The sequence below is a fragment of the Leopardus geoffroyi genome, chromosome C1 (assembly GCF_018350155.1).
Source record: "Leopardus geoffroyi isolate Oge1 chromosome C1, O.geoffroyi_Oge1_pat1.0, whole genome shotgun sequence".
In the NCBI taxonomy this organism is placed as follows: Eukaryota; Metazoa; Chordata; class Mammalia; order Carnivora; family Felidae; genus Leopardus; species Leopardus geoffroyi.
Window position 1 is genome coordinate 31,707,341 of NC_059328.1, and position 25,502 is coordinate 31,732,842.

A 25,502-nucleotide genomic window follows, 5' to 3' on the forward strand; every position below is an offset into this window, starting at 1 on the left:
CGGACCTTAGCCGGGCCCCGGCCCCCCCTCTGCCCGGCGCCGCCCATGGCCGAGGCCCCCCCGCGCCGCCTCGGCCTGGCCCCCCCGCCCGGGGACGCCCCCCGAGCCGAGCTGGTGGCGCTCACCGCGGTGCAGAGCGAGCGGGGCGAGGCGGGCGGGGGCGGCTCCCCGCGCCGCCTCGGCCTTCTGGGCAGCCCCCTGCCGCCGGGCGCGCCCCTCCCTGGGCCGGGCTCGGGCTCGGGCTCCGCCTGCGGCCAGCGCTCCTCGGCCGCGCACAAGCGCTACCGCCGCCTGCAGAACTGGGTCTACAACGTGCTGGAGCGACCCCGCGGCTGGGCCTTCGTCTACCACGTCTTCATGTGAGTTTGCGACCCTGCGCCCCTTGCCGCGCCCCCGTGTGTCGACCCCGGCGCGGCCCCTGCCCGAGCCCGGGGCTCCCCGGGGATGGTCGGCCGCCATGACTCCGCCCCCCGCACCCCACCCCCACCCCAAGTTCCCACGACCGACCCTTCTCTCTACCCCCAAGCCTGAGCCCGATTTCTGATCCCCCGGTCTGACCTTAACCCTGATCCCCAGGTCCTGATCCCCGCTTGACCTCGCTTCTGACCTCCCCACCGCAACTCTTTATTTTCACCCTGATCTCCAACCCCTGCTCCTCTGTCCCAGGTACTCCCCACATCCAGCTTCTGGTCCCCCAGCCTGTCTGCATTCCGGAGCCACTACAGCGGGGTCCCCTTTCCTCTTCCCTGCCTGTCTCCTTGTGCCCCAGACACAAAAGGGACTCATTGGCCCCCACACACTTTCTGTCACCATCTCCCCAACTTTGTTGGCAGAGTGGGCTTCCCCCCGGGCTCCCCTTGGAGATGACCCTGTCCAGGAATGGCCTCCACTCCATTCTGGGGCTGGCCCCCCATTGTAGGTGTTTGGGGGTCCCCGTGAACCACCTGAGCCCTGACACTCGTGTGTGCTGTATGTCTGTCTTCACCCAGCCTCCCCTCCACCGTCAACTCCCCAGTGGCAGCAGCGGGCGGCCCTGCTAGCTTGCCCAGCTCGCTGGCTGCTGCACCAGGCCTGGCGCTGGGCACCCTGGGGAAAAAGAAAGAGGAGAGGGGTAGGTTTGGAAACACTGACGCTGCGGGCCCCCTCCTCCCCCTTGCCGAGCTCCTACAACTTTCAAAAACACTGACCCCTCTTGGATGTAAAGAGTGAATTTTGGCAGCTTAGAGCTCAGTCTTGGGGGACGGCCTGGCCCAGCCGGGAACATGAGAGGCCCCGCGGATATCAGTTGAAGGGCCGGGCCTGGCGCTGGGACGCCCGGAGGTGCCCGAGAAAGACCTCCGGTCCCTGGAAAATGTACCGATATTAATTCCTTATTGCTGCTCTCAGAGAGGGCTCTCTGGTCTTGGGGTCTCCTGGGTGGTCCCCTTGCCTACCCACCTGACTGTCAGATGGTCTTTCTGCCTTGTCTGGCTGGCCCTGTGCCGGAATTTCCACCTGTGTGTGGTTGGCCCGTCTATTCATCTCTCCCCCTGACTGTCCAGCCGTCCCTCTGCTTGTCTGTTTCCGTCCCTCTGTGTGCCTGCCTGTCCACCTGTCCATCTGCCTGTCCACCTGCCTCACTCTTCTACTTGTCTTTTTCTTCCTGCCTGCCTCTGCCCCATCCTGACTGGGCCCACAGAATTTCAGAGGTGCAGGGGAGGAAAATGCTAGCAAAAGAGGCCCCGGCCACAGGGAAGGTGGAGGAAAAGAACTCTCTCAGCCAGTATGCTTGGGGGCAGGGGTGGGGATGGGGGTGGGGATGTAGCCTTGACTTTGTGCAGAGACCCCCGCTGGGCTAGGCCCCGGGGCGGAGTGGAGTTTGTCAGGACATGAGGTCAGGTTTAGGGTCATGGTCAGCTGTTAGGAGTAGTTCAACCCTCCGTGCCCATTGGGAGGGTCCAAGCTGAATATTTTTCGCGGCAGAGAGGACTGCTGGAGTGATGACAGTACAAGGGACAGTGGAGTCAGGTGAGAGGAGCAGGGGGACTGCTAATGAAGGGTGGTTGTATTGCTTGCATTGCAGCCTGGGGTGCCCAAGGAGTCTGAGACGCAGAGAGCGCTGTGCCTTCCGTGGGCTCCTCTTGGGAGATGACTTGTCCAAGGCATGGCTGGGCCTGGGGAAGCCAGTTGACCTCTGGGGTGGGGCTCTTTAGTCCCGAGGCCTGGCCTCTCGGTCTCCATGGGGGTCACTGGAGGTGAAGGACCAGCCTCATGTCACCTGGCTAGCCACTGTCTTCGCCTCCTCTGGAAGGGCCTCTCCTTCCTCTCCAGGAGCTAAATCCGCTGGCACCTTTGCCCCACATCCTGCCCTTTCCGGATGCCAGGAATGCCCTGGCCAGGGGCATGCTTGTTCTGACCACTTGTGCCCGGGAGCCCAGGGATGAGGCATCTCAGGAGCTCTGAGGAAGGAAATGCAGTGTGAAAACATCCAGACATTTAGGGGTTCTCAGGGAACTGGTCATCTAACTTAGAGATCAAAGGAAGTGAGGGGTTGGGAGCCCCACCTCTTGTGTGCTGTGTGATCTTGGGTTGATGGCTGGGCCTCTCTGAGCTTTTAGATGTCTCGGCCATCAAAGTGGTTAGAAACCCCAACCTTGTGGACCTCCCTCTTGGATAAGGTAATAGGTGGGAAAGAGCTTGGTGAGCTGGAAGGGTCTGAGTGTAAAAGATGGATGTTATTATTGGGGCTGGCGGAGGGGGCCCACACAGGAAGCCTCTCCCATTCTCGAGGCGCTCCAGGTGTGGGGTTTCTCAGCCACTCACTGTAGGGTCTTGGCTGTTCTTGCCAGGAAGTGCTTCCTGCTGTTGGACTTCTAGCTCTCCCGCTGCACTGTTGGTCAAATCCTTTCCCCACTCCACAATGGCGCTCAGAGGCAGCTCAAGCGTAGGGGTTCCAACGTGCACAGTTAGCAAGCACCCCCTTCCCAGAGGCTCAGGCCCAAGTAGGAGGGCCCTGGCAGAAAAGCCTGGAAGAGGAGGGCTCAGAAGGAGGGAATTGGGGTGAGCTGGGTCTGTTCACCCCAGGCGACACCGCCCTCACACCTGCCAGCGAGGTCCTCCTGGGCCCCGCACCTTTTCTGGCACCGAGGTGTGGGAGATTACCCAGAAGACAAGCCCCGATTTTTCCTCTCCTGCCAGTGCAGCTGTGGCCTCTGGGAAGTGGGAACCACTGACTCCGGTCTTCTTACTGAGGTCCAGCCTGAGGGATTGTGGGCCCATCTCTGAGCTCTCTCACCTCTCTTTAGGCTCCCAGTCCTCTCAGCCAGTCCCTCCTCTGCATCCCCAGCCTTTGACTTAAGCCCTCAACCCTTTATAGACCCTGCTCTCTGAATTTTGAGAAACACCACATCACTGCCCATCCTGCTTCTTGAGCCTTCGGGAAGGATGCTCACCTCCTTGCTGCATTCTCTCAAAGGCCACCCCAGCCTCCCTTTTGAAGCCAGCGCGCTGGAAGGGGCTGATACAGGGCAAGGCCCCATCACTTCCCATCTTCCCCGCGCCACTGTGAGGCTGGCTGCTTCCAGCCCCCAGCTGCCCAGCACTTTCTCTGTGTGAAGGCTTACACTCTGTAAACATCCTCCTCAGCCTTGTCCCTGGGGTCAGAAGCTGTGGGAATGGGGAGGGGAGGAGGTGGCCGCCGCTCCTGGGGCCCTAGACTCCTAATCCGGGAGTCCTCCAAGCTCCCACCCTGACCATCTGAGAAAGATCACCGCCTGGGTTGGAAATAAGTCCAGCAGAGGGGGCCCAGAGCCCTCAGGCATCCCCACTAGGTGGGTCGTCACATTTTGACAGCCCATTTTGCTTATGAGAAAACTAAGGCTCCCGAGTCAAACAGTGAATGAGAAGCAAATGCAGAACCAGACGCAAAGACTCCCGACTTCCTGTCCAGGACCACCCCCTGCTCCCTGCAGCCGCCTGGGTTGGCCCTTGGAATTTGAGCTGAAGTTTCTCATCACGCGTGGAGCATCGGTTGTGTGGCCGGGCACCGTGCTAAGTGCTCTCCGTAGACCACGTCCTTGAGGAGGGTACTGTTCTCCTCCTCCTTTGACAGACGGGGAGACTGAGGCTCAAGAGAGGTCACTGAGGAGCCTGCTCAGAGCTAGGTCGGACTCAGAGCTGTCTTTCTCCTGCCACTCGGCTTCGGCCAGCAGCCCAGCCCCAGGCCCAGTCTCAGGCGCGGTAGTCCTGCATCAGTGGTTTCTCTGGCCCCAGCACCCAGCACACAGGCAGCAGGGGGTGGGCAGTGACAAGGGTTTGTGGGATTGGGTGGAAACTGCCCGGCCTCACCCAAGGCAGTCATACTTCTGCTGTTCACGGCTTTGCACACACGTCCCCGCGGCACGCTCAGCGGCCTGCCTCATGCACACGCTCACTACAACTTGGACACACATGGCCGTGGATGTCACACACGCACCTGCAGCAGGCATCCAGTGAAAGGAAACCTAATGCACAGCTGTGTCCACTCTGCACTCGCTTCGCAGACACACACCTGGGCCTGCGGCCCCAGCCCAGACCCGTAGGACAGAGCAGAGTTGACCCCACTCCCGAGGTTTCTGACCCCCCCCCCGCCCCCGCCTGTCCATACCTGCGGGGCTGCCCTTACAGGTCTGTGTGTATTTGTGCGTTTGTCTGGGAGGGCGGCCTCAGGCCCGCGTGGGAGCAGCGTGGGTGGCCTCCTAGAATTTTGCTGGCCTTTGCTTCCCCCGAAGGGCCCTCTGAGGCCCTTCTGCCCAGGCCTGCAGTGTGCTGCTGGGTACACCAAGGCACGGAAAGGGGCAGATCGGTGGTATGACTGTGCCAGGAGCCCAGGCCTTCTGCCTCCCAGGTCCGGACTTGAGATGACAGTGTTCCTCACCCCCCCGGGCTGATGCTCCAAGAACTTGGCCTGATGCTGGGGACAGCCTTGGAGTGTGACCCCAATTTTTTTGTGCCGCTGTTTTTAAGTTCTTAATTCTTTTGTCTGGTCTTTGTGAGGAGGGGGTGAATGGAGAGACCATCCTGCCAGCTTTCTATCCCTTCTATTCCCCACCCTCCCCCTTAGGTCCCTTTGCACCCTCCTGCCCGAACTCTCCTTTGGGGGGTCACCGGAGCAGGTTAGATTCCTCACTGCTACCCCACCCCAACCCCGTAATACATTCGTTCCTGCCGTTGAGGAAGCCGTGCCGAATGATTAACTTCAGTCCGTATTGCCGTGGAAGCCTAGATTCTTGAACGTTGGAGCCAGGAGTGTTTCAAGAGGTGATTATTCTTGGGCTGATGGCAGCACTTTGAGTGGGTGATTAATTGAAGTTTCTCTGAGCCAGTCAAGGGAGCTCGAACCGCCTGGGGAGCAGGAGAGAGGAAAGCTCTGCAGAGTCTGCGGCCAAGGCCTTGCCCCTGCTCCAAAGGAGGCCACGCAGGGAGCTTCCCCGACTCGGAGCGGCTCATCACCCTTCCTCCCCGCACCACACGCACGGGGCCGTCGCGCAGGACTGACCCTCCTATGGGCCAAGGGGCCCAGCGGGGGACTCTGGGGGCAGCCCCTCTCTAACACCCCCAGTGTGTTAGTCGTGGGGCTGGGGTGGAGAAGGAGGCGACGTGTCCTGTCTCCAGTGGCTGCCCCACCGAGGGTTAAGAGCATGGGGTCTGAGCCGGACACATTTGGGTGCACTTCTGGTTCTACCCTTAGCGGTTATGTGCCCTTGGGCAAGTTACTTCACCTCTCTGAGCTTCAATCTTTATCATCTGAAAGCTGGGAATGACCATACCAGCCTCTGGGATAGTCAAGGCCAAGTGGGTTAAAGCACCTGCTCTGTGCCCTGCATGGGCCGCAGCCACCGGCAAGGGCACCGGCGTATTGTGTTGTTGTCATTTTCACTGTTCTGCCTGGGGAGGGTCCGACCGGGTGCTGGCCCAGTAGGGGGCAGAGTGTGAGCTCTCCGCGGGGGTCCTGAGGGCCCCAGCCTGAGCCCCTTCCTTGTGGTCCCTCATGTAACCGCGTTCACATCTGAGCAAAGTGAGGCCGGTGAGAGGGTGCCAGCCACCTATATGCTACCTTGTACCAGGTCACGTAACTAGTGAAGGGTGGTGCCAGGACTCCAACTTGGATCCTTAGGACGCTCTCCACCAGGCCTGGGGGCGGCGCGCACAGGGAGACAGACCTAGGACTGGGGCCCAGGGAGAAGTCTGCTGAGACTGTCTGGCCACTGGCCTTTCCTGCTTCCTCTCCCAGGGACTGGCGGAGAGGTCTGGGGGCTAAGTGTGAGCATGTCTGTGTGGTGTGGGGGGGGGGGGAGGAGCGTGTATGCGACAGGGTCACCGTCTGGCCAGGCAGGCCGAGGTGTGGGCCTCGTTAGCAAACCCTGCAGCGAGCCTGGCCCCAGGGAGATGGAAGAACAGCCATGGTGCTCAGGGGGACAGTGGGGGGGCTGCTGGGAGAGGAGGGCGATACCCCACTCTCTCCTGAGTGTATCATCCTGGGGAATGGGGACAGGGAATCCCAAAGGTGATTCAGAGATCTCAACACCTGCTGGGAAGGTACCCACCCCCACGCCACCCCAATCCCCAAGCCTCACTCTCCTCCCCTGTAAAATGGGGCTGAACTGGAAAGTGGACCATTCAGGGCTATCAGGCGCAGAGTGATTCTGGAGGGCCGGAAGAGCCACCGTATAGACTCTGAGTGTTGCCAGGCGAGGACCTGGGCAGTCTCCAGCACCTTCTCCCTGGGCCCCTCAGAGGACTGGGAGCACCAAGAAGGGCACCCAGGAGGCTGTCTGCCCCCAGCTGGGGCTCTAAGGGGCTGGGGAGAGGGTGCTGGTCAGACCTCTGGGGCCCCCATGAAGTGCCCCTAGGACTCCAGGCTTTCTGGGCAACTCTCTCCCTAGGGCAGGATCTTCGTGCCCTGGGGGTTGGCACCTGGTGGGGGGTGAGGAGGGAATGGGAGGGGCAGCCCCAGGCAGCAGACTAATTGGGCTGGGAATCTGTGGGCAGCGCCTGAGGGAGGGAGGCAAAGAGAGCTGGAGCTCAGCAGTTCCTTCCCTCTTTCTTACTTCTTGGAGATTTGGGGAAGAGTGGGTGGAGTGGGGTCTCTGGCCTAGGGGCCCTCCCCAGTCCCTGCAGGGAAATCTGGGGGGTACTTTCTCTTGACTCCTCAGACATCTAGGCCAGGCAGGTGGGAGAGGGAGGAAAGCTTGCTGGAGATCAGTGGAGCAGGGTTCCCAGTGAAGCATAAGGGATGCGGGTCAGACAGCAGGAAGGACTGCCCAACAACCAGGAGGCAGAGCGAATTCCCTGGGGTGCTCTTTCTAAAGCTTGGGGACCCATGTCTAGCGTGGCTGGACAAGATCTACTCTGCTAATTATCCTCGGCAAGCAAGTGGTACCCCTCCCTAACAGTGTGAGAATGGAAAACAGAGACTGCTCCCTGGAGCCCAGCTCTGGGGGCTGGGGGGAGAGGGGTCCAATCTGGTATCTTTTGGCTTTGGTGGGAGGGGGAGGTGGTCACAAGCTACCTCTCTGCCACCCTTCCTTCCCTGCCACTCCTCCCTGGGAGCCTCAGGCCCGTCCAGGTCACCGTCTTTGGGTTTATTTTTTGCTGGGCTAGGTAGGCTGTCCCCTGGGAGGGGAGGGGGCAGGGAGCAAAGGAGGGGAGAAGGAACAGCTTTGTCAGCACAATCCCGGGCGCCTCTGCTCCTGCCCTCCTTGGCCTGGCTGCCACCCTCTTCCGGAGAGACCGGTCCCTGGGCCCAATGGGGACCCAGACCCCTGTGGGATTTCCTTCCCTGGGGCACAAATAGGCCTTTCTCCCCTCACCGCTTCCCATTTTGTCCTGCGGCTAGCTTCTTTTCACACATGGGGAAACTGAGGCCAGGAGGAGAGACCCGATTGCCCGAGGACACAGCACACGCAGGCCTCCTCAGTGGATGGGTGCTGTACTGTAATCGTCCAGGACCGAGGAATGCCTCCCTCTGCATTCCACCCCTGATTTCACTCACTCGTCTAATTTCCCGACTTCTGGGGATCGCTGGAACTCTGGCGGGAGAGACAGAGGAGGGACGGAAGTGTGACCCGGGCCCCGGGCCGGGCCGGCAGAGGGAGGGAGGTACAGCCTGGGGATGCAATGAAGGCCGCCCAAGCTTGTTGGCCCTCTCCCCTCTGCCCTTCATTCCTCTTTCTGTAAAAAATAAATTAGCCCTATTTTACAGACGGGGGAATGAAGGCCTAAAGGCAACGTAGCTGCTAAGTAGTGGAGGGAGGATTCACACCCACAACGTGGTTCCCTGGGACGCTGCCACGTCGCCCCTGAGGGTCGAAGCCTGTTGGGCCTTCCCTTGCAGAGCCCGCCCTTCCCTTGACTCTCTGGCTCTTCTCCTTCTGCCTGTAGAATGTTGGGGTTCCTCGGGGCTCTGCCCTGTGTCCTCCCCCCTGTACAGAGTTTTTGTGGAGGGGGAGGGGGTGGGCTCATGCCCTCCTGTGTCACTGGGAGTCACCTCTGTGATGACAGCCTGCCCCTCCGCAGTTCCAGCCCTGAGCTTCCTGTGGACGCCTTGCCTTCTCTTCTGGTGGGCACCTCACACTCAGCCTCTCCCTCCAGCCTACCCTTCCCCAGTCTCCCCTGACGGTGACGCTCGTACCCTCACTGCCCAAGGCAGGAACCCCTTCCTCAAGCATCCTTAGTGACCCGCGTAAGAAGCAACTTGTGTCTCCAGCACGTGCTGTTTAATGCTCTCTCTGCTTTCCCCTCGCCCTGAAACTCCCTCCCCTCGCCCATCCGTCATCTCAAGAACTCCTGTTCGCCTCTCAGCTTGAGGACCACCTCTTCTTGGAGTCACTCCCCGCACACCCCCACCCCAGGCTCAACAGGGGGCCCTTCCCCAGAGCTCCGCTCCGCTGGCTTCGCTCAACCAGCCCTGTGTGTTCTTCTGGACGCTTCTGCACCAGGATCGTGAGGTCTGGCCGGTGGGGGTTGAGCACAGGCCTTGGCGTGTGGTTGGTAATTTGTAAATGTTTGCTGAGCCAAGGGAATAAAGGTGGCATTGAGGCGGTTGTAAGGATGAGAACGGTCTTGCCAACTAGAGAGAGGTTGGAATAAGGACCCCAGGTCCTCTGTGCGCAGGCACTGAACTGGAAACTTTAGCGATTTTTATCCTGAGTGCATTCCACGTGGAGGCAACAGCGAGAGCAAAGGCTCTGGGGTGGAATTCTCTTCCTCTACCCTTTGTGCCCCAGGATCTGCAGAGTCTGTTGTTGTGTCCGAGGCCCTGAGGGTGAAGCCTGGCTCATCAGGCTATGGCGGTAGACTTTGCCCTGTGGGCAGTGGGGGACAGCCATAGGCAGTGGCAGGACAGGGAGGTGCCACTGGCTGGAAGCCTGATTTCTTCCCAGGAGCTAGTGCTTTGCAAACACTACTGTTCCCATTTTGCAGATAGGAAACTAAGGCTCAGAGAGGAGAAATAACTTGCCCCAGATCACACAGCTTGTCCACGGGGGAGCCAGGATTCGAACCCACGCCCGTGTGGCCCCCGGCCCAAGCTCCGGATGCCGCTCAGATACGTCAGCAGACCCATGCGGTTCTCAGTGGCCTAAGGCAAAATTGAAGGAAATAAGGACAATGTGGTGACTTTTTCATAAAGCTAAATTTATTCCACTTAAAGGAGTTTTAGTCTGAGATTATGTCCTTTCTTTTATGAAATGATGGGGCTGGGAATTTTTTTCAAATGTCCTTACTTGGCAAAATAAAAAGTTGACAACCAGTCCCCAAGTGTTTTTGGGAAATTTTACCCGTGCGTGAAATCCTTGAGTCTGGGCGCCACCCAGCCTCCTCCCTCCTGAGCTCGAAGGCCGGAAGAGTCTGGGTGGGATGGAAGGATTAGGGGGATGGTCAGTCTCCACTATCCATTCCTTCTGGGCCTGTGCACCCAGAGTGCAGTGAGGACCAGCTCAGGCTCTAGCCAAGATTGCGCTGGGGGTGGGTGGGGACAGGGTCAACCACAGTCAGGGTTCACCTGTCAGTGAAGGGAGCACTGGGGAGGGGCGCCTGGGTGGCTCAGTCGGTTGAGCTTCCGACTTTTGATTTCAGCTCAGGTCATGATCTCACAGTTGTGTGATCGAGCCGCGACTCAGACTCTGAGCTGACAGCACAGAGCCTGCTTGGAATTCTCTCTCTCCCCCTCTCTCTGCCTCTCCCCCTGCTCGTGCTCACTCTCTCTCCCAAAATAAATAAATAAGGGGCGCCTGGGTGGCTCAGTCGGTTGAGCTTCCGACTTTGGCTCAGGTCACGATCTCACGGTCCGTGAGTTCGAGCCCCGCGTCAGCCTCGGTGCTGATAGTGCGGAGCCTGCTTAGGATTCCGTCTCTCTCTCTCTCTTTGCCCCTCCCCTGCTAGCTCGGGCGCAAGTGTTCTCTCTCTCTCTCACTTGATCTTAGCCAAAAGGCTGAGAAGCGATGTCTGTCTCTCTCAAAATAAATAAAAACAAACTTTAAAAAAGAAAAGAAAGAAAAAAGAGATATCTCAGGTATTGTGCCAAATGTTTTCCAAATATCACTTCATTTAATCCTTCCAAGAGCCCTGGGGGTAGGTACTATCATTACCCCACTGCACAGAAGAGGACACTGAAGCATAAAGGTTAAGCATGTGCCTTTGTCACACAGCCAGTAAATGCTGCACACCCGGGAGGGCGGGAGTTTAAGCCTGAGCGTGCAAGGACTCTGGGTGAGCAGGTCTTCAGGGCCGCAGTCAGTGTGTGTGAGGGGGCGGGGTGGGGGGGGGGCGAGGTGGCGCTCAGAGTGTACATGGGGATGTGGGTTGGGATGGGAAAGCCACCTTCCTGCTGGGTGGCCTCCAGCGGTCACCTTCCTCTCTGAGCCTCAGCCTCCCTCTCCTACTATGGCTCTCAATAATAAGAGAGATAATAATAGCAAAGGCTTACCCATCATATTATGCCTGACTGGCCCTCATGGTCCTGCAGCCAGTATGAGAACCAGCTGAGCCTCAAAGTTCATGGTCTTGTCCTCCACCCCAGTTCTGCGCTGGGAACTTGCTCTCTCATTTGGGAAGCCTTCACTGGCAATCGCTTGGGGCCCGTCACTGTCCCAGGTGCTGGGGACAGAGTAGTGAATCAGACCCTCCCTTGGTCCCCGGGGAGATGTGGCAGAAGCTGATGGTTGTCCGGGGAGTGCAGAGTCCTGTAGGAGCCCAGCACAAAGGGGCCAAACCGAGCCCTAAATTGGGCATGGCTAGGAAGGCCTCCCGGAGGAAGAGGTTTAAGTCGAGCCCTACAACATGAGTAGGAGTAGTAGTTAACCAAGCCAAAAGGAGCATGGAACAGCATTCTGGGCAGAGGGACTAGCATGGGCAAAGCCCAGAGGTGAGGCTGACCATGGCATTTGCAAAGACCTCCAAGGGGTCAGGAGAGTGGGAGCCTGGAGGGAGCAGGAGGTATGCAGAGAAGAGGCTGGGACATGAGCTGAGGGTGTCAGGCTGAGGAGCAGTGACTTTCTGGAGGAGAAGGAAGGAAGTGAAGACAGGAGTACCCTGGGCAGATTGGTATTTTATCAACGTTTATTTATTTTTGGGACAGAGAGAGACAGAGCATGAACGGGGGAGGGGCAGAGAGAGAGGGAGACACAGAATCGGAAACAGGCTCCAGGCTCTGAGCCATCAGCCCAGAGCCTGACGCGGGGCTCGAACTCACGGACCGCGAGATCGTGACCTGGCTGAAGTCGGACGCTTAACCGACTGCGCCACCCAGGCGCCCCCGATTGGTATTTTAGAAACACCTTTGTGGATCTCCAAGGAGGATGGTAAGGGGGGAAATTCTGGCAGGGAGCCATGGGGATGCCATCCACTTGGCCTCTTTTTCCCTCTGCCCTCCCCTCCCCTTGGCCCAGCCCCCTGAGTGGCTCCTCTGGAGCTGCCCACTAACTCTGCCGAGGCCTGACCAGACCTGGCCTGAAGCCCTAGGACTTTGCCTGTAGGGAAAGTTCAGCTGCTTATGCAAAGCCTGGCCTGGGGGAAGGTGTGTGTGGCTGAGCTCAGGGAGCCTTTGGAAGCAGAGGGGATGGGTGCAGTCCCGGAGGCTGTCTGCAAGGATGTCTGGGGATAGGGCTTAGGATCTATGCGGGTCCCTAGAACAGTGGCCTTAGAACAGGCTCGCAAGAACACCCAGGGGTTTGGCCCAGCTAGTGGTGCGGTGTCCTGGAGAAGGACAGAGCTCGGGTGGCCCAGCCTGCCCCACCTCTTTGTCCCCTCCCTTTCTTGCAGCTCAATAGAGTGTGGAAATCACCGGTCTCACCCCATCCCCTCATTCTACTGATGGGGAAACTGAGGCCCAGAACAGGGCATGGGCTGAACTTAGGTCAGTGGCAGAGCTCAGATTGCAGCCCAGCCTAGCTCAAAAGTCTCAGTTGTCCCCAACACCTATAAATAACAGTGAAAACCTTTCTGCAGTGAAAACTTTTCTGCAGAGCTGACCGGGGACCCGGTGCCTTCTGGGTGGTCTTCGGCAGGCCTCTTCACATCCCTGAGCCTCGGCCTCTGGGTCCAAAATGCTACCTTGGGGCGCCTGGGTGGCTCGGTCAGTTAAGCATCTGACTCTTGGCGTCAGCTCAGGTCATGATCTCACGGTTTGTGGGATCGAGCCCCAAGTCGGGTTGCACGCTGTCAGCGAGGAGCCTGCTTGGGATTCTCTCTCTCCTTCTCTCTCTGCCATTTCCCTGCTCATGCACGCTGTCTTTCTCTCTCAAAATAAATAAATGAACTTTAAAACAAAACAAAACAAAAACAAAAATGCTACAAAAACAAAAAGGCTACACCCCCTCTCCACTGGATGGTCCACAAAGCACTTAAAGCCATGCCTGGCCCATTGTGGGGCTTAATTAATGTTTGCTCAGTGGAATCCCACTGAGTTCTCCCAACAACCCTGGAGGAGATATTGTTACACTATTTTACACTGAGGCTCAGAAAGGAGAAGTGACTTGCCCAAGGTTATTCAGCTGGAAGTAGCTGATATGGGGCTGGAGCCCAGGTGTCCAGGCACCTAAGACCCCTGATGGACATGGCCCCAGTTTGGAGCCTCTGCTCTCAGTGCGTATCAGTTTAGTGTCCCAAGCAAGACCCAACAGTCAGTTGGGCAGAGTGTGTGTGTGTGTGTGTGTGTGTGTGTGTGTGTGTGTGGTAAGCTGGCCTGGCCTGGAGGCTGGAACTCAGCTCACATCAACCCCTGGGCCTCCATGCTTGGGCAGACTGCAGCTGCTGTCCCATGGGGAAGGGGACCCACTTGCCCTTCTGCACTGAGGGTTTTTTCTCTTGGCTGGTTAGGGAGAGGAGCTGGCTGTGGCGTGACCAACAGGGCGCCTGCCCGCCCCTCTCACACCGGGGTCTGGCCATCTAATGCTCTGCACATGACAGGCATGGGATGGGCACTGGGCTGGGGAGAGGGATTTGCACTCTCCTAAGCCGGGGGCTGCAGCCCTCCTCTGTCTTGGCCAGGGCCGTGGGAGAGGTTTGTCTCTGCCCCCCTGCCCAGTGGCCCCAGCTCAGATCCCTGGCACATACCCAGCTCCTCTGCTTGGGGCCTTCCTCTGCTATACTCATGCTCTTCACCCTCCCACGATTTGAGCAGAGTTGAGACTTATGGGGGCAAATGCTGGGGGCATTTGGGGCTAACGGAGATGCCGTGTTGTGTAGCACTTGGGGCTGAACAGTGGGGCGATATTGAGGGGGTTAGGGCTCACATTGGGCAGAGTTACGGGCAGGACCTGATGGGGTGCAGAGCTGGAGTGTTTGGGGCTAATCCTGGGCCACCCCTTCCTGGAGAAATTTGGCTATAAGTCAGGGAGGCAAATGTATGGGCTATGCACACCTCCCCCCCCCACCCCCCGGCAGTAAACATAGCCGTAGCCAAGGAGACTGGCCCAAACATCCCGGCCCCCCCTACGGTTATTTATACCAGGACTCCCTCTCCTTCTCAGGCCTGGTCCGGCCTCTCAATCTACTCCTGAGCTAAGCAACCTGAGTTGAGGAGCCAGACCCCTACCAAGGCAGGAGGCTACAGCTGCAGGCTGCTTGAACCCCACCAGGGGCTGGGCACTCATCACCTCCCAACAGCTTGTATTGAAGGCACTGGGTCTTACAGATCATAAATGTGCTCAAGGAAGTCAAGGTCTGGGCAGGAGGCAGGAACCCTGGATATACTCTAAAGTGCGGTATGACTGTGGTCACTGACACCCCATAGCCTCAGCATCTATGCTCAGTAGGAGGGAAGGGGCTAGATTAGTGCTCTGTAGACTGTTTTAAGCAGTAGATCTGGTTCCTTAGATGAAATGTGACACAGGAGGGCAATAGATAAAACATATCAAAGCGGGCACCTGGGTGGCTCCGTTGGTTCAGGGTCTGACTTTGGCTCAGGTCATGATCTCCCAGTTCATGAGTTCAAGCCCTGCATCGGGCTCTGTGCTGACAGCTCGGAGCCTGGAGCCTGCTTCGAATTCTGCGTCTCCCTCTCTGCCCTTCCCTTGCTCATGCTCTCTCTCTCTCCTTCAGAAATAAGAAAAAACATTAAAAGAAAAAAAAACCATATCAAAGCATTGCCACCCTGGGTGGATTCAAAGGTAGGGGCCCAGAATCCTACCCACTCAGCCCGTCTGGCTCTGCATACCAGCAACCCAGCGCCTATACACAGCCATGCTTATTCTAGAACACATTCCAGGTAACCCTGAAGTCCCCCGACCCCTAAATCCCTGTGTCTGTGCCAGGGCATGTACAGGCCTCTTTCCTGGTTCATCATCCCAAGGGCCGGAGTGGTGTGAGCTCTCCTAGGACCAACAGCAGCTGTTTGCAGCCAGTGTAGATGGAGCCTGGAAGAGTGGGCTGGGGCGCCCGCAGGAGTGGCCCCCAGGCCCCCCTGTTGAGGGATGAGCCCGGTGTGGGAAGAGAAGAGGGCACACTATGGGGTAGCAGCCCCTCCCTGCCAGATTCCAGCATGGAACTATAAAGAGTCCAAGGTTTTAAATTCAAACCCGGCCTTCCAGATCGTTATGAAGGTATACGCGTCAGGAAGGGTAAAACATAGTTTATCTAACAGCTGGCTAGCTTGATTTAAACTTTTAAATATTTAGACTAATAGTCTGTGTGCCCCATTTGTACTTCTTCTCCAACCCTGCCAGTGTTCAGGATGGGCTTGTATTTGCCCTCACTCCACCCACCCACATCTGCAGCCATCCCCAAATGCCTGTACCCAGAGTCCTCAGGCTTCCCAGGACAGTGGAAAGCCCTGACTCACTGATGCTCAAGGTCCTGGTGACCTGGTGGTCTTCCTGATTCCTGCCAAATACTGTCTGAGCATCTACTCAGCCAGCAAGGGCCTTGCCCTTGGTGGCTGGATTCTAATCAGGCGGTGGTTGGGGAGGTGGGGGCTGGACAGAGGCAAGAACGGCCTCAGCAGGAGGGAATCTTAGGGTACCTAGAGAGGGCCAGGAATCCAAAGGGGCTGGGGGAAGCACTTCTCCCTGAAGCAGATCAGGGATTCTTGGGGAGGAAGGGGGAACATCCCCAGGAGAGGAGAGAACGCAAAAGTCACCAAGGCAGAAATGTACAGGGGTGGAGTGTGTCTGACACTTGTGTGTTTCCAGCCTCAAGCTCTGGGCTGAGGAGCTTGGATTTTAGGTGGTAAATAGTAAGGACCCATTGTAGGATTGTAAATGGGGGAGGAGCCCTCAGACTGACAGAGGTAATGGACTAGTGGGGGTGGGGATGAATCATGGTAGTCAGTGAAGAGGTGGCTGGAGGGAGGAGGAATGGGGCTCGTCCCTCCATGGACAGGAGTAGGAAGCGGGAGGCTGTGCAGAAAGAGTTGACCTCCATTCTGCCTTCTGGAATCTCTTCTTCTGTCCCCTCTTCCTTCTGTCTCCTTCTCTCCCGTTCTATGGCCCTGTGTCTCCACGCTGGGGAGAGAGGCACCTAACCCCAGACCCACCTCCCTAAGGAAGACCAGTTCACACCAGTGGTGAGTGGGAGGCCACAGCTGTATAAGAAGGGACCTGCTCATCATTCCTTCGCTTATTCACTCAACAGATATTTATTGATGACCCACAATGCACCAGACCCTGTTCTAGGTGTGGGAGAGATAGTAGTGAACAGGATAAAGTCGCTGTGTTCATGGAGCTTACATTATGGGGGACTTGGGGGCCAGAAACTGTAGCTTTCCTGGGTGTCCACCCTCTGGCTCGCTTGGCCCATGCCCCTGCATGCCTGGGAGAGGGGACTGTCTCCGTTACCCCCTCATTTGTTCCAGCTGCCCTAGTATCAGCATCCGTGTCTCAGGACACTGGCGAGGGAGGTCTAATGCCCAGGGCCCTGGCCACAGGGACTGTTCATGTCCATGAGATGAGTCCAGGCCTGGAGGTCAGGTTCTGGGCTCAGGCCCTAGTTCTTTTCACTCACAAATGACTTGGAGCCCCTTACAAGGACCTTCCTGGCCTCAGTTTCTTTATCTGTTAAGTGTGGCTTTGGGGAAGCCCCGAGGAAATGAGGGGAGGAAAAGACCAGTCAATTCCAGTATTCCCCACTGGTGGACAGCAGAGGTGAAAGGATGCCAAGGACTCAATATCATCATCATTATCAACACAAGATAATAATGGCTGCTCTCTGTTGTATTCACTGTGGACCAGCCTCAGGCATCTTCTCATTTCACTTGTTCCTCAGCACCAGCTCTGAATCTTCCCTCCCCATTTTTCAGATGAGGAAACTGAGTCTCAGCAAGGTGAAATGACTTGCTTGAGGTCACATGCAAACCTAGCTGACTCTTGGAGCCCTTAAGGACGGTGCTGTGAGGGTGCTGCCTGGCACCTGCCCTCCTGGGCACTCAGCCTTGAAAGTAGTAACCCAGCCCTAGTGCCCCCCCCCCCCACCTCCGCCAGCGCCCTCGAGGGCTGGCACCACCCGGAGCCTGGGCGCTGGGTCCCGCGACGCTAGGCCAGTACAGTACGAGGGACTGGATCAGGCCAGGACCCGACTTAGGGGCCTTGGCACCTCTGTGCCCTGGGGCGCTCAGTGCCCGCACCCGGTACTAGGTGGGCAAGCCCCGGGCAGTAAGGGTGTCGCGTCCCCCTCTCCACCCCCGTCCTCGGGGACGCGGCGGCACCTTCACACTTTCCGCTTGGCCCGCTGCTCGCCTTTCAGGCCGCCGCGTTTTCAATTGTTAATTTGGAAACGGAAAAAGAAGCCGGCGGGGCGGGGGAGGCCGCAGGGAGGTAACTGGAGCCGCAGCGCCGCCCCCGCCCCCGCCCCTCCTGCGCGTGGTGCCGGGTGTCGGCGAAGCTCCGCCCCTCCCGGGGAAGACTCGGAGCCCCGCCCACCAAAGTGTCCCGCCCCCACCCTTTGCCCCTCCCCTTTTAATAAGCCCTGCCCTTTTAATAAGTCCTCCCCGTGCCGAAGAGGCGGGGCGGGCTCTGCGGACCCCGGAGCCCGGAACTGCTGCGCGTCGGCAGCAGAGGAAGGGGCCCCTGCCGCGGAAGGGGGTAGAGCACCGTCAGGGGGGAGGAGTCCCCCAGGAGCTCTCCTCCCAGGAGCCCCACCCTCTCCCGAGGAGTCCCGCCCGGAGTCAGCCTCCTCTGTGTCCCTAAGTGAACCCAAGCTTTTCCGCAACCCCTCAGCGCTGGTTCCACCCCCCGACTCCAGACTCAGATCGGGCGTCCCTGGCCCCATTCGATAGACGAAGAAACTGAGTCCCAGAGAGGGACGGCTCACTTGCTCAAGGTCACACACACAAGGCTGGCAGAGGTCAGGATCTGAGCGGAATTCAAGCCCCGTTCCTTGGGCTCTGATACTTGTAGGGTTCTGTCTTCCTCCGCTAGAAGAGGGTGAATCAGGACCAGAGATGCAATATGTCCCTTCCCTGACCTACAACACCCTTTCTGTGGTTAATGAGCCATTGAAAGTTTTGCTTTGGTCTACCCTGACTCCTCCTTGCTATTATTATTCAATTATAGGGGGAGTTTTGGAGGTAGCCTTTCTATGCAAATGAGCACCATGCAAATGAAATGTAAAAGATCCTCTCCTCAGACTCCAGAAGTTGCTCAGGACAGGCAGCTTTCTTTCTGGAGCTGCTAGGACCTCACTTCCCAATTGAGAAGCTGAAATCACCAGTCCCAGATGGATCAGCGAAAAATAGGGCTCTCAGAGACCCTTCCTCAGGAGTAAAGCCAGACTCAGAGACAGCTTCCCCAACTCCTTAGCTTAGTGGTGGCAGAATCAGGATAGAGAGCACACTGACCCAGGTTCCTAGCTCTGTCCACGCCCTTGTGCCTCCCTTTCTGCAGCCCCAACCCTGACAAATAGCTCAGAGCCATCAAGCAGGCTCCTGGCTTTTAGAGGACTCTGAATCAGCCGGAACTAGGGGCTGGGCAGCCTTTCCTGTTAAAAGCAGAGGAAACTGAAAGGACGTCTGCAGATGTGCTTCTGGTTTCCAGCCTAAGACCCTCCTAAACCATCCTTCCACCTTGGCTGCGGAACAGGTCCAGAGAAGTTGTGCTCCTGGCCCAAGGTCATACAGCAAGCCTTTCCCAGCTGTCAGGGCCCACTCGAGTCAGTCTTGCTGGATTCAGTCCAGCCGGGCCTGGATTTGGGGTTCCTATGGGGAGCAAGGCTTTCAGGGCAGCTGTAACCAACTGCCCCAGGTGTGGCCCATGAGTTTGCATACTGCTTTGCTTGCTGATAGCAAAGGCATTGAAACACCCCTCCCCATCACGCCCCCTAAACCTCCCACTGGGTGGGCTGCTCACTGGCTTGGGCCTATAACAGCTCCCAGGCTGGGCTCAGCCTTGGGGCCTGTACTCCCCAGGGGGCCTGGCCCTCCCTGAATCTCCTGTTCCACGCTGTCAGCTCTTGGTGCCCTCTCTTCTCCGGGAGTGCTGACAACCAAGTGTTGGGGACTAAGCTCTTTCCCCTGGTTTGGATTCTTCTCTTCCTCTCTCCTCCCCCCTTTGCGAAAGTTCTGCTGATTCAGAGGACAGAAGGCTCCTTAGAGGTGACCCTTACCCCTACTGGGCTCAAGTAGCCGGAGGCCAGGGCAATCCTTGAACCCAGTGCCACCCTGTCACATACAGCAGGAAGGGCAGGGGCAAGGCCTGAGCCTGATGCCTGGATGAGGGAATTTTTGAGATGGGGGTGGGGGAGGGGCAGGTGCCTGGGTCCTGCTACAGGAAGAGGAGAACTCAGAAGGACATTACCTTAGGAATCAAGAAATCTGGGTGCCAGACCCAGCCGTGCCGCCGATCTACTGTATGATCCCAGGTAGATCAGGCCCCTCTCTGGGACTCAGTTTCCCCTGTTTAAATGAGAGGATTGATTCACTCTAGGGGATCTTTCAGCGCTAAAAGAGTCAGTATCTGCTCACCTCCTGCCACCTCCATTCCCCTAGCACAAGTCACCGTCATCTTTTGCTTGAATCATACAACCGTCCCCCACCCCATCCCCTCTCTGCACCAATGTCTGTTCTCTACTCAACAGCCTGTGCTGTTGCAAACGCCAGTCGGATCGTGTTACTCCCTGCTCAGAACTCCCCATCTCACTTGGAGTAAAAGCCAAAATCCTCACAGGAGCCGGTAGATGATCCGCATCCCACCTCCTCTGCCCACCACTCTCCCCCTTCCTCACTCCGCTCTGGGGGCACTCCTTTCGTGATGTTCTGGAATATACCAGGCAACCTCTGGCTCAGGTTTTTGCTCTTGCTTTTTCCCTCTCCTCCGAACCCGATTTGCCCAGATACCTGCGTGGCTCCCTCCCTCATTTCCTTGAGCTCTCTGCTGAAAAGTCACCTTCTCAATGCTGTTTCCCCAACCAGCCTCTATAAAATAGTCCCCAACTCCCATACCCTTGCTCCTTCTCTCCTTTCCCCACCTAATTTCTCTCCATCGTCATCTCACATTTTCAACCTTTACTTGCTTATTATCCGTCTCCCCCAGGAGACCGCACGCCCCATGAAGGCAGGGACGGTGCCTGTCTTTGTCGTCCGGCTCCTGGGGAGCCCTCAGTAAATACCAAATCAGCAGTGAATCAGGCTGTGAGTGAGTGCTCTGGGGCCCTGGCCTGCGTACTCAGGGCCGCTCACCCCACCTGCTGCAGGAAGGGTCGAGATGTGCAGCCAGGGGTGGCCCAGCAGGGCGGCGCAGGCACCCTGGAGGGTGGGTGGTGCCTGGGGTCCAGCGCCTAGGTTGTGCTCTCTCTCAGGGAGCCCCGTTCTGAGTTGGGCTTGGGGCATTCAAGGGGAAAAGGACAAGACCTCAACTAGCTCCTGGTCTGTGGGAGGAGGCAGTGCCTCAAACAGCCTCTCTCGAGTTGAAGTCATTGCCACGACCGACAGAGGTGGGCATAGAGATAGGGGTGGGGGATTAAGGGAGCCTGAGGTGGGCTCCCACCGGACCCAGCCGGGCTGGAGGAGGGGCAGACGTGAGGGAAGGAAGATCGGGGAGGGGAAAAGTTGCTTGCTTTTGCAGGGTAGAGCTCTGACAATGGAGCGTCAAGTGCCAGCTTGGGCTCTGCGTGGTGGAGAGTGAGGTGGGGGGTGGTGAGGGCCTTCCTTGCTTAGGAGCTTGGGCCTGAGCCTGTAAGTTGGTGGATTTCACACTTTTTAAAAAAGCAGCAAAGCTCTTCGTTCAAGTGGAATCTTATGCCAAGCCCAGAATGTAAAACTGAGTCACCCAAAGCCACATGGAGCTTTCTCAGGTGGAACTGGGGAAGCCTTCCATTGGCTATCTTGTTTAAGTGTTCAGAATCCAGGCTGCCTGTGCTCCACCCCTTACTTCGCTTTCGTTTTTTTTTTTTTTTTTTTTTTTTTTTTTGCTGGCCTCCTGCCGGGGAGCCCACGCTCCCTGTTTATTTGAGGAGTCCATGCTGCCTGGCCAGCCCTAAACAGATGGATGGCCCCTGCTCCCTCCTTGTTCCCACCCTTGACATGTTGCTCAGCCTACTTACCTGGTGCACCAGGTAGTCTGGCTGGCATGGGCAGAGGGAAGCAGCCAGAGCGAGTGGGAGGGTTTGGAGCCAGACCAGGTAGGAGAGGACGAGGCTATGACTCATGAAACACCTTGTCCAGAAGACACTGCCTTCCACATCCTACTGGGACCGAGACCATTCACACTAGCTCAGGAAAACCTGGCATGTGAAGGCGGAGGACACTCCTGCCAGGCTCGGGAAGAATTTCGTGGCATCACGGAGGGAGGCGCACTCCTGGGCTTCACCAAATAGAGAAGGGGAGATGAGGTTCGGGAACAGCGGCCTCACGTCCATTTCTTTCTCTGCATCCCTGCCAACTTTGCTCTGTGGTTCTTAGTTCCAGTCCTGAGAAAGATAACCTGACTGGCTGGGCCCTGCCTACAGGGGGACCTTTCTTGGGTCCGGCTCCAGCTCTAGACGAATCCGTGGTGGCGAGGAGAGCGGCACGGAGCCATGTGGCCCCTCCAGGCCTGTGGTGGCTGTCAGAGCCGCCCCTGGGGCTGCCCATGTCCTTGTACATCCTGTGCATTGCCAAGGGGCCTGGCCGAGAAGACGTCAGTGGCACTGAAGTCCAGGCTCTGCTTAGGGCTGGGTCAGCCCGGAGCAGGGGATGCCTGTTTCTGGTGGGTCCATCCGGAGGGGTCAACTTTTTACAATTTTTCAGGCTAAAGGGGAACGCCTTTTTCTAATTGCTTCTCCGAGAGGGGCATTTTTTTCATATTTTGTACTATGTGCTGGCGGCCGCCGTCCCTCCAGGGACACCCTCAAAGAATCTGGAACTGAGCTGAGGGCTCAGCCCTCTCCCCTCCACCCCACTCTGGAAAATGCTAAGGCTGGAGGGGGTGGCCCCCTTCGCTGAGTGTCCCCCACCTTCATGTTATGGACAGGGAAACTGAGGCTCCACTGAGACCTCATCCCTAAACCTGAGCCCCCAGCATAGGCCTCCGGCCCAGAGAAGCAGCGGCCGCAGCCGCAGCCCTGGTGTGGGGCCCTGGGTCACGTGCTTTTGCTCCCTTTGCCATATTTAGAATCGCTGGATCAGGGGAAACTTCTCGTCCCAGCCCCTGAGGATTCTTGGAAAGAGCCTCGCTCTGAGGCCTGGCTGACTGCCCCTCCCCTCTATCCCCCTGCAAGAGAAAGTAAGAGCCTGCTCTCCCCAGAGGAGCCCAGGGCCCTCCAGACCACACTGCACCCCCGTCTCAGGGGGAGCCTGTCAGGTCGGGCTGAGGTCCCTCCTTCACTAGCAACTCTGGTTGGGGGTTTAAGAAGCCCTTTCCGGCTGGAAGGTGGTGGGGTTATGGCCTCTGTCCTCCAGGAACCTTGGCTGAATGGGGACAGACTGGCCCTAGCTGTCCCCAGGGGGAAGACAGAAGCTCGCCTTTGGGGTCCTGGTCTGGGAGGTGAGGCAGGGGTCACATACTCCCAAGGCCAGATGTAGAAATGAGAGAGCCAGCTGGTGGCCAAGCAGGCAACAGACCCTGGTAGAGGTGTCTGGGAGGAGGGACACCGGAGAGAAGGAAGGAGGCCCAAGAGGAAGGAGGGGGCACGGCCTGGTTCTGCATTTACTCTAGCCTGATTGGAGGCTGGGGCATCCCCTCATCCCACTTGGCTGCTTCCCCCCTCAGGAGCACCAAGCCTTGAAAACAAAACCGGAGGGGGCACCTGGCAGGCTCAACCGTTGGGCATGTGACTTGTGCTCTTGGGGACACGAGTTTGAATCCCTCATTGGGTATACTTCAAGGGGTAAAAATTAAATAACAACAACAACAAAAACTCCCAAAACAAACCAAACCCCAAATGCACGTGTGGAGCACCTGTGATGTTCTGGCTCTTTTCTCCCATTCGTACAGCAGGGAATAATGGTCCTATGTTCCCACGGGGACCCCTCTCTGGGGCCTGGTCAGTTTCCTCCACACCAGCTGTTCGAATGCTCCCCACCTCCCCCAGGAAGGAGGCCTGACTCCTCTGTCACAGAGGAAGTGAAGTCAAAGCCCCCAGGGAGCTCTCTGGCTTCCTTGGCCCCGAACCTCAGGTTCCACCTAGCCCCTCCTCCTTGCCGCCTGTCCCAAGCTGGCTGGGGGCGGGGCCGGGGGGTGGGGGGGTCCCTTCTGCTCAGCACCAGCCCTGCCTGGCCTGGATCCGCGCCTCCCTGCTGTCCTGGGGACTTCATTCCATGGATCACTCCCTCTCTCTCCCCCATCTTCATCTTCTCCCTCTCTCTCGGCTCCTTCCACTCTGGCTCTTGAATCTTCAAATAAAAAACAAAGCCCAGTCCCAGGGCTCTGCGTCCTTCTCCGGCTCCTGTCTGCCTCTACTCTGTGCCGTCAGGCTTCTTTAGCCATCCGTACGCCCTCTGTTTCCTCTTTATCGCTGCCCCTCTCCCTTTCTCATCCCACCTGGGCCTGTGCCAGGCCTCCCCTTGGTCTCCGCTGCCCTTGCCAAGGTGCCCAGGGACCGGCTTGTCACCAAAGCCAGTGGACATTTTTCAGGCTTTATCTTGCCTGACCTCTTGGCAGCATTTGACGCTGGCTTTCGCTCCCTCCTTGAAACCCTCTTGCTCGGCATCCTTGCTGCTTCTTTCTCCTGGTTTCCCTCCCATCTCGCCGGCAGCTCCTTCTGAGTCTGGGTGGAGTGTGCCTCCTCCCTCTGCGCCTCTGGGGCCCCCTTGGGTCTTTCTCCAAATGTGCCGCGTGCTCTCCGAACTCTCTCGGCCACTCCCGTGGCCTCTCCCCCCAATGTGCCCCACGTCGGCACTTCTGGCTTGGGTCTCTCTTCACGCCCGTGACCATTTGCCCGGTGCGCCGCGGCCCTGTCAGTCTCCACGTATCCCAAATGGAGCTCATCGCCCCCAGCTGCCCCTCCAGCGGGGTCTCTCGTGTCTGCTCCCTCGCGGCACCTTCACCCACCAGGTGCCCGCACCAGAAGTATGAGAGTCATTCTCCCCCCTTTGTCCCCATTTCCAAATAATCGCCAAATCCTCCTCCCTGAAACCTCCATCCATCCCCTTCTCTTTGGTGCTGTCCCCTTCATCTCTCATCTGAGTTATTGTGGAACTTTCTACCTGCTTTTCCCCATCGGTCTCCCTGCCTCCGGTCCATGCTCCACACTACCCCTGAGTGGTAGTCCTGGAGAACGTAGCATACCACGTCATTCCTCCCTCGAAACTCTCCAATGGCTCCCCCTTGCCTTGAGGATAACATTCGTAGTGCCTTAGGGTGCCCCTCGCGGCATCCACTGGATCTGGACCTCTGGTTTTTCCACTGCCCCTTCCCTTCAGCCCCGCGTCATCCAGAACTGCTGGCCACCGGGGGCTGTCTGTAGGCCCCCACGTCTCGGGTGCCTGCACATATCCTGCTTGCCCTGCTGGAGGCCCTGGCCATCACCCTCTCCGTGTCTTCACTGATCCCTCCACATTGGCTCTATGGAAGCTGTCTTAGGGCTCTCCCCCCAACCCCCTTGGCAAACTGTTATCCCCTTGTCCATCCTATCACCGCTTTGCAACAGTTGTTAATTTCTTGGGGGTGGGAGGAGGAGGTCTGGGTTATTCATTTCTGGCTTTGCAATCAACCTGGCTGAGTATGGATGGCGAAGAACATTTCTTAAGTGAATGCGACTCAGAGGTTAGGAGATCACCCCTTCTCTGCGGGTTAAAAACCAAACCCCCAACTCCTATCCCCACCTCTTCAGCCTCCAAGCGTCTGTCTCTCCGGGGACATCCCCAGAGAATCTGGAACTGAGCTCATGGCTGACCCTCTCTCCCTTCTACCCCTCTGCTGGAGAGTCTTAAGGCTGACACCCCCACTTCATGTTACAGATGGGGAAACTGAGGCCCAGAGAGGTAGTATGGCTTGGGGGTCCAGGTGGACTTGGGTTTAGGTCCTGGCCTTATGACTTTTGGACAATCTAGTATGCCTTTCTTTTTCTCCTTTTAAATAACTGCTTTATTGAGCTATAATTCACATACCATAAAATCCCCCCTTATAATGCGGTGTTTTTTAGTATACGCACAGAGTTGGGCGGCCATCGTAGAGTATCTTTCCGAGCCTATGCTTTCTCACCGATAAGCCTTGGGTAACTTTGACACTGCTCTCACAGGGTTGTTGTGAGAAGTAATTAAACACAAGCATGGAGGGGGCTTGGCCCAGTGTTTGGGGGTCACACGGTGAATTGGGGGCGAAGCTGATGTTGGCATGAGACCCACCTCCCCAGTAGGGCTTTCCTTGCTACCTCTGCCCCGTGGCTGTTTCTGGGCAGTGATTTCAAGAAGGTGGTGGGGGGAGAGTGAGGCGGGGAAGGCAATATTTGCAGTTGTTTAAAAAGCCGTGAGTTGGCTAATAATTGAGTCAGCCACAGGCACGCCTATCAGCTGAGCCAGTGATTCTCAAAGTATGGTTCCCGGAGGAACAGCATTAGCATCAGCAGGGAACTTTGTAGACATGCAAATTCTCCGGTCCGCCTCATACTTACATTCTAGGAGTGAAGCCCAGAAGTCA

At 57.6% G+C, this 25,502-nt stretch overlaps 1 protein-coding gene across 7 annotated transcripts in view; it reads left to right on the top strand.

Annotated features, from left to right (window-relative positions):
• KCNQ4 (potassium voltage-gated channel subfamily Q member 4) overlaps positions 1-25,502 on the top strand; it is a 53,764-nt gene continuing 28,262 nt past the window's right edge. For 2 of the 7 annotated variants that reach the window (XM_045476840.1, XM_045476844.1), the window contains exon 1: positions 3-359. In XM_045476840.1, the coding sequence (XP_045332796.1) occupies positions 46-359 (314 nt within the window). In that variant the 5' untranslated portion in view covers positions 3-45. Of the gene's footprint in view, positions 360-25,502 lie in introns of all 7 variants that reach the window. The other 5 variants (XM_045476842.1, XM_045476841.1, XM_045476845.1 and 2 more) reach the window with 5 other exon arrangements.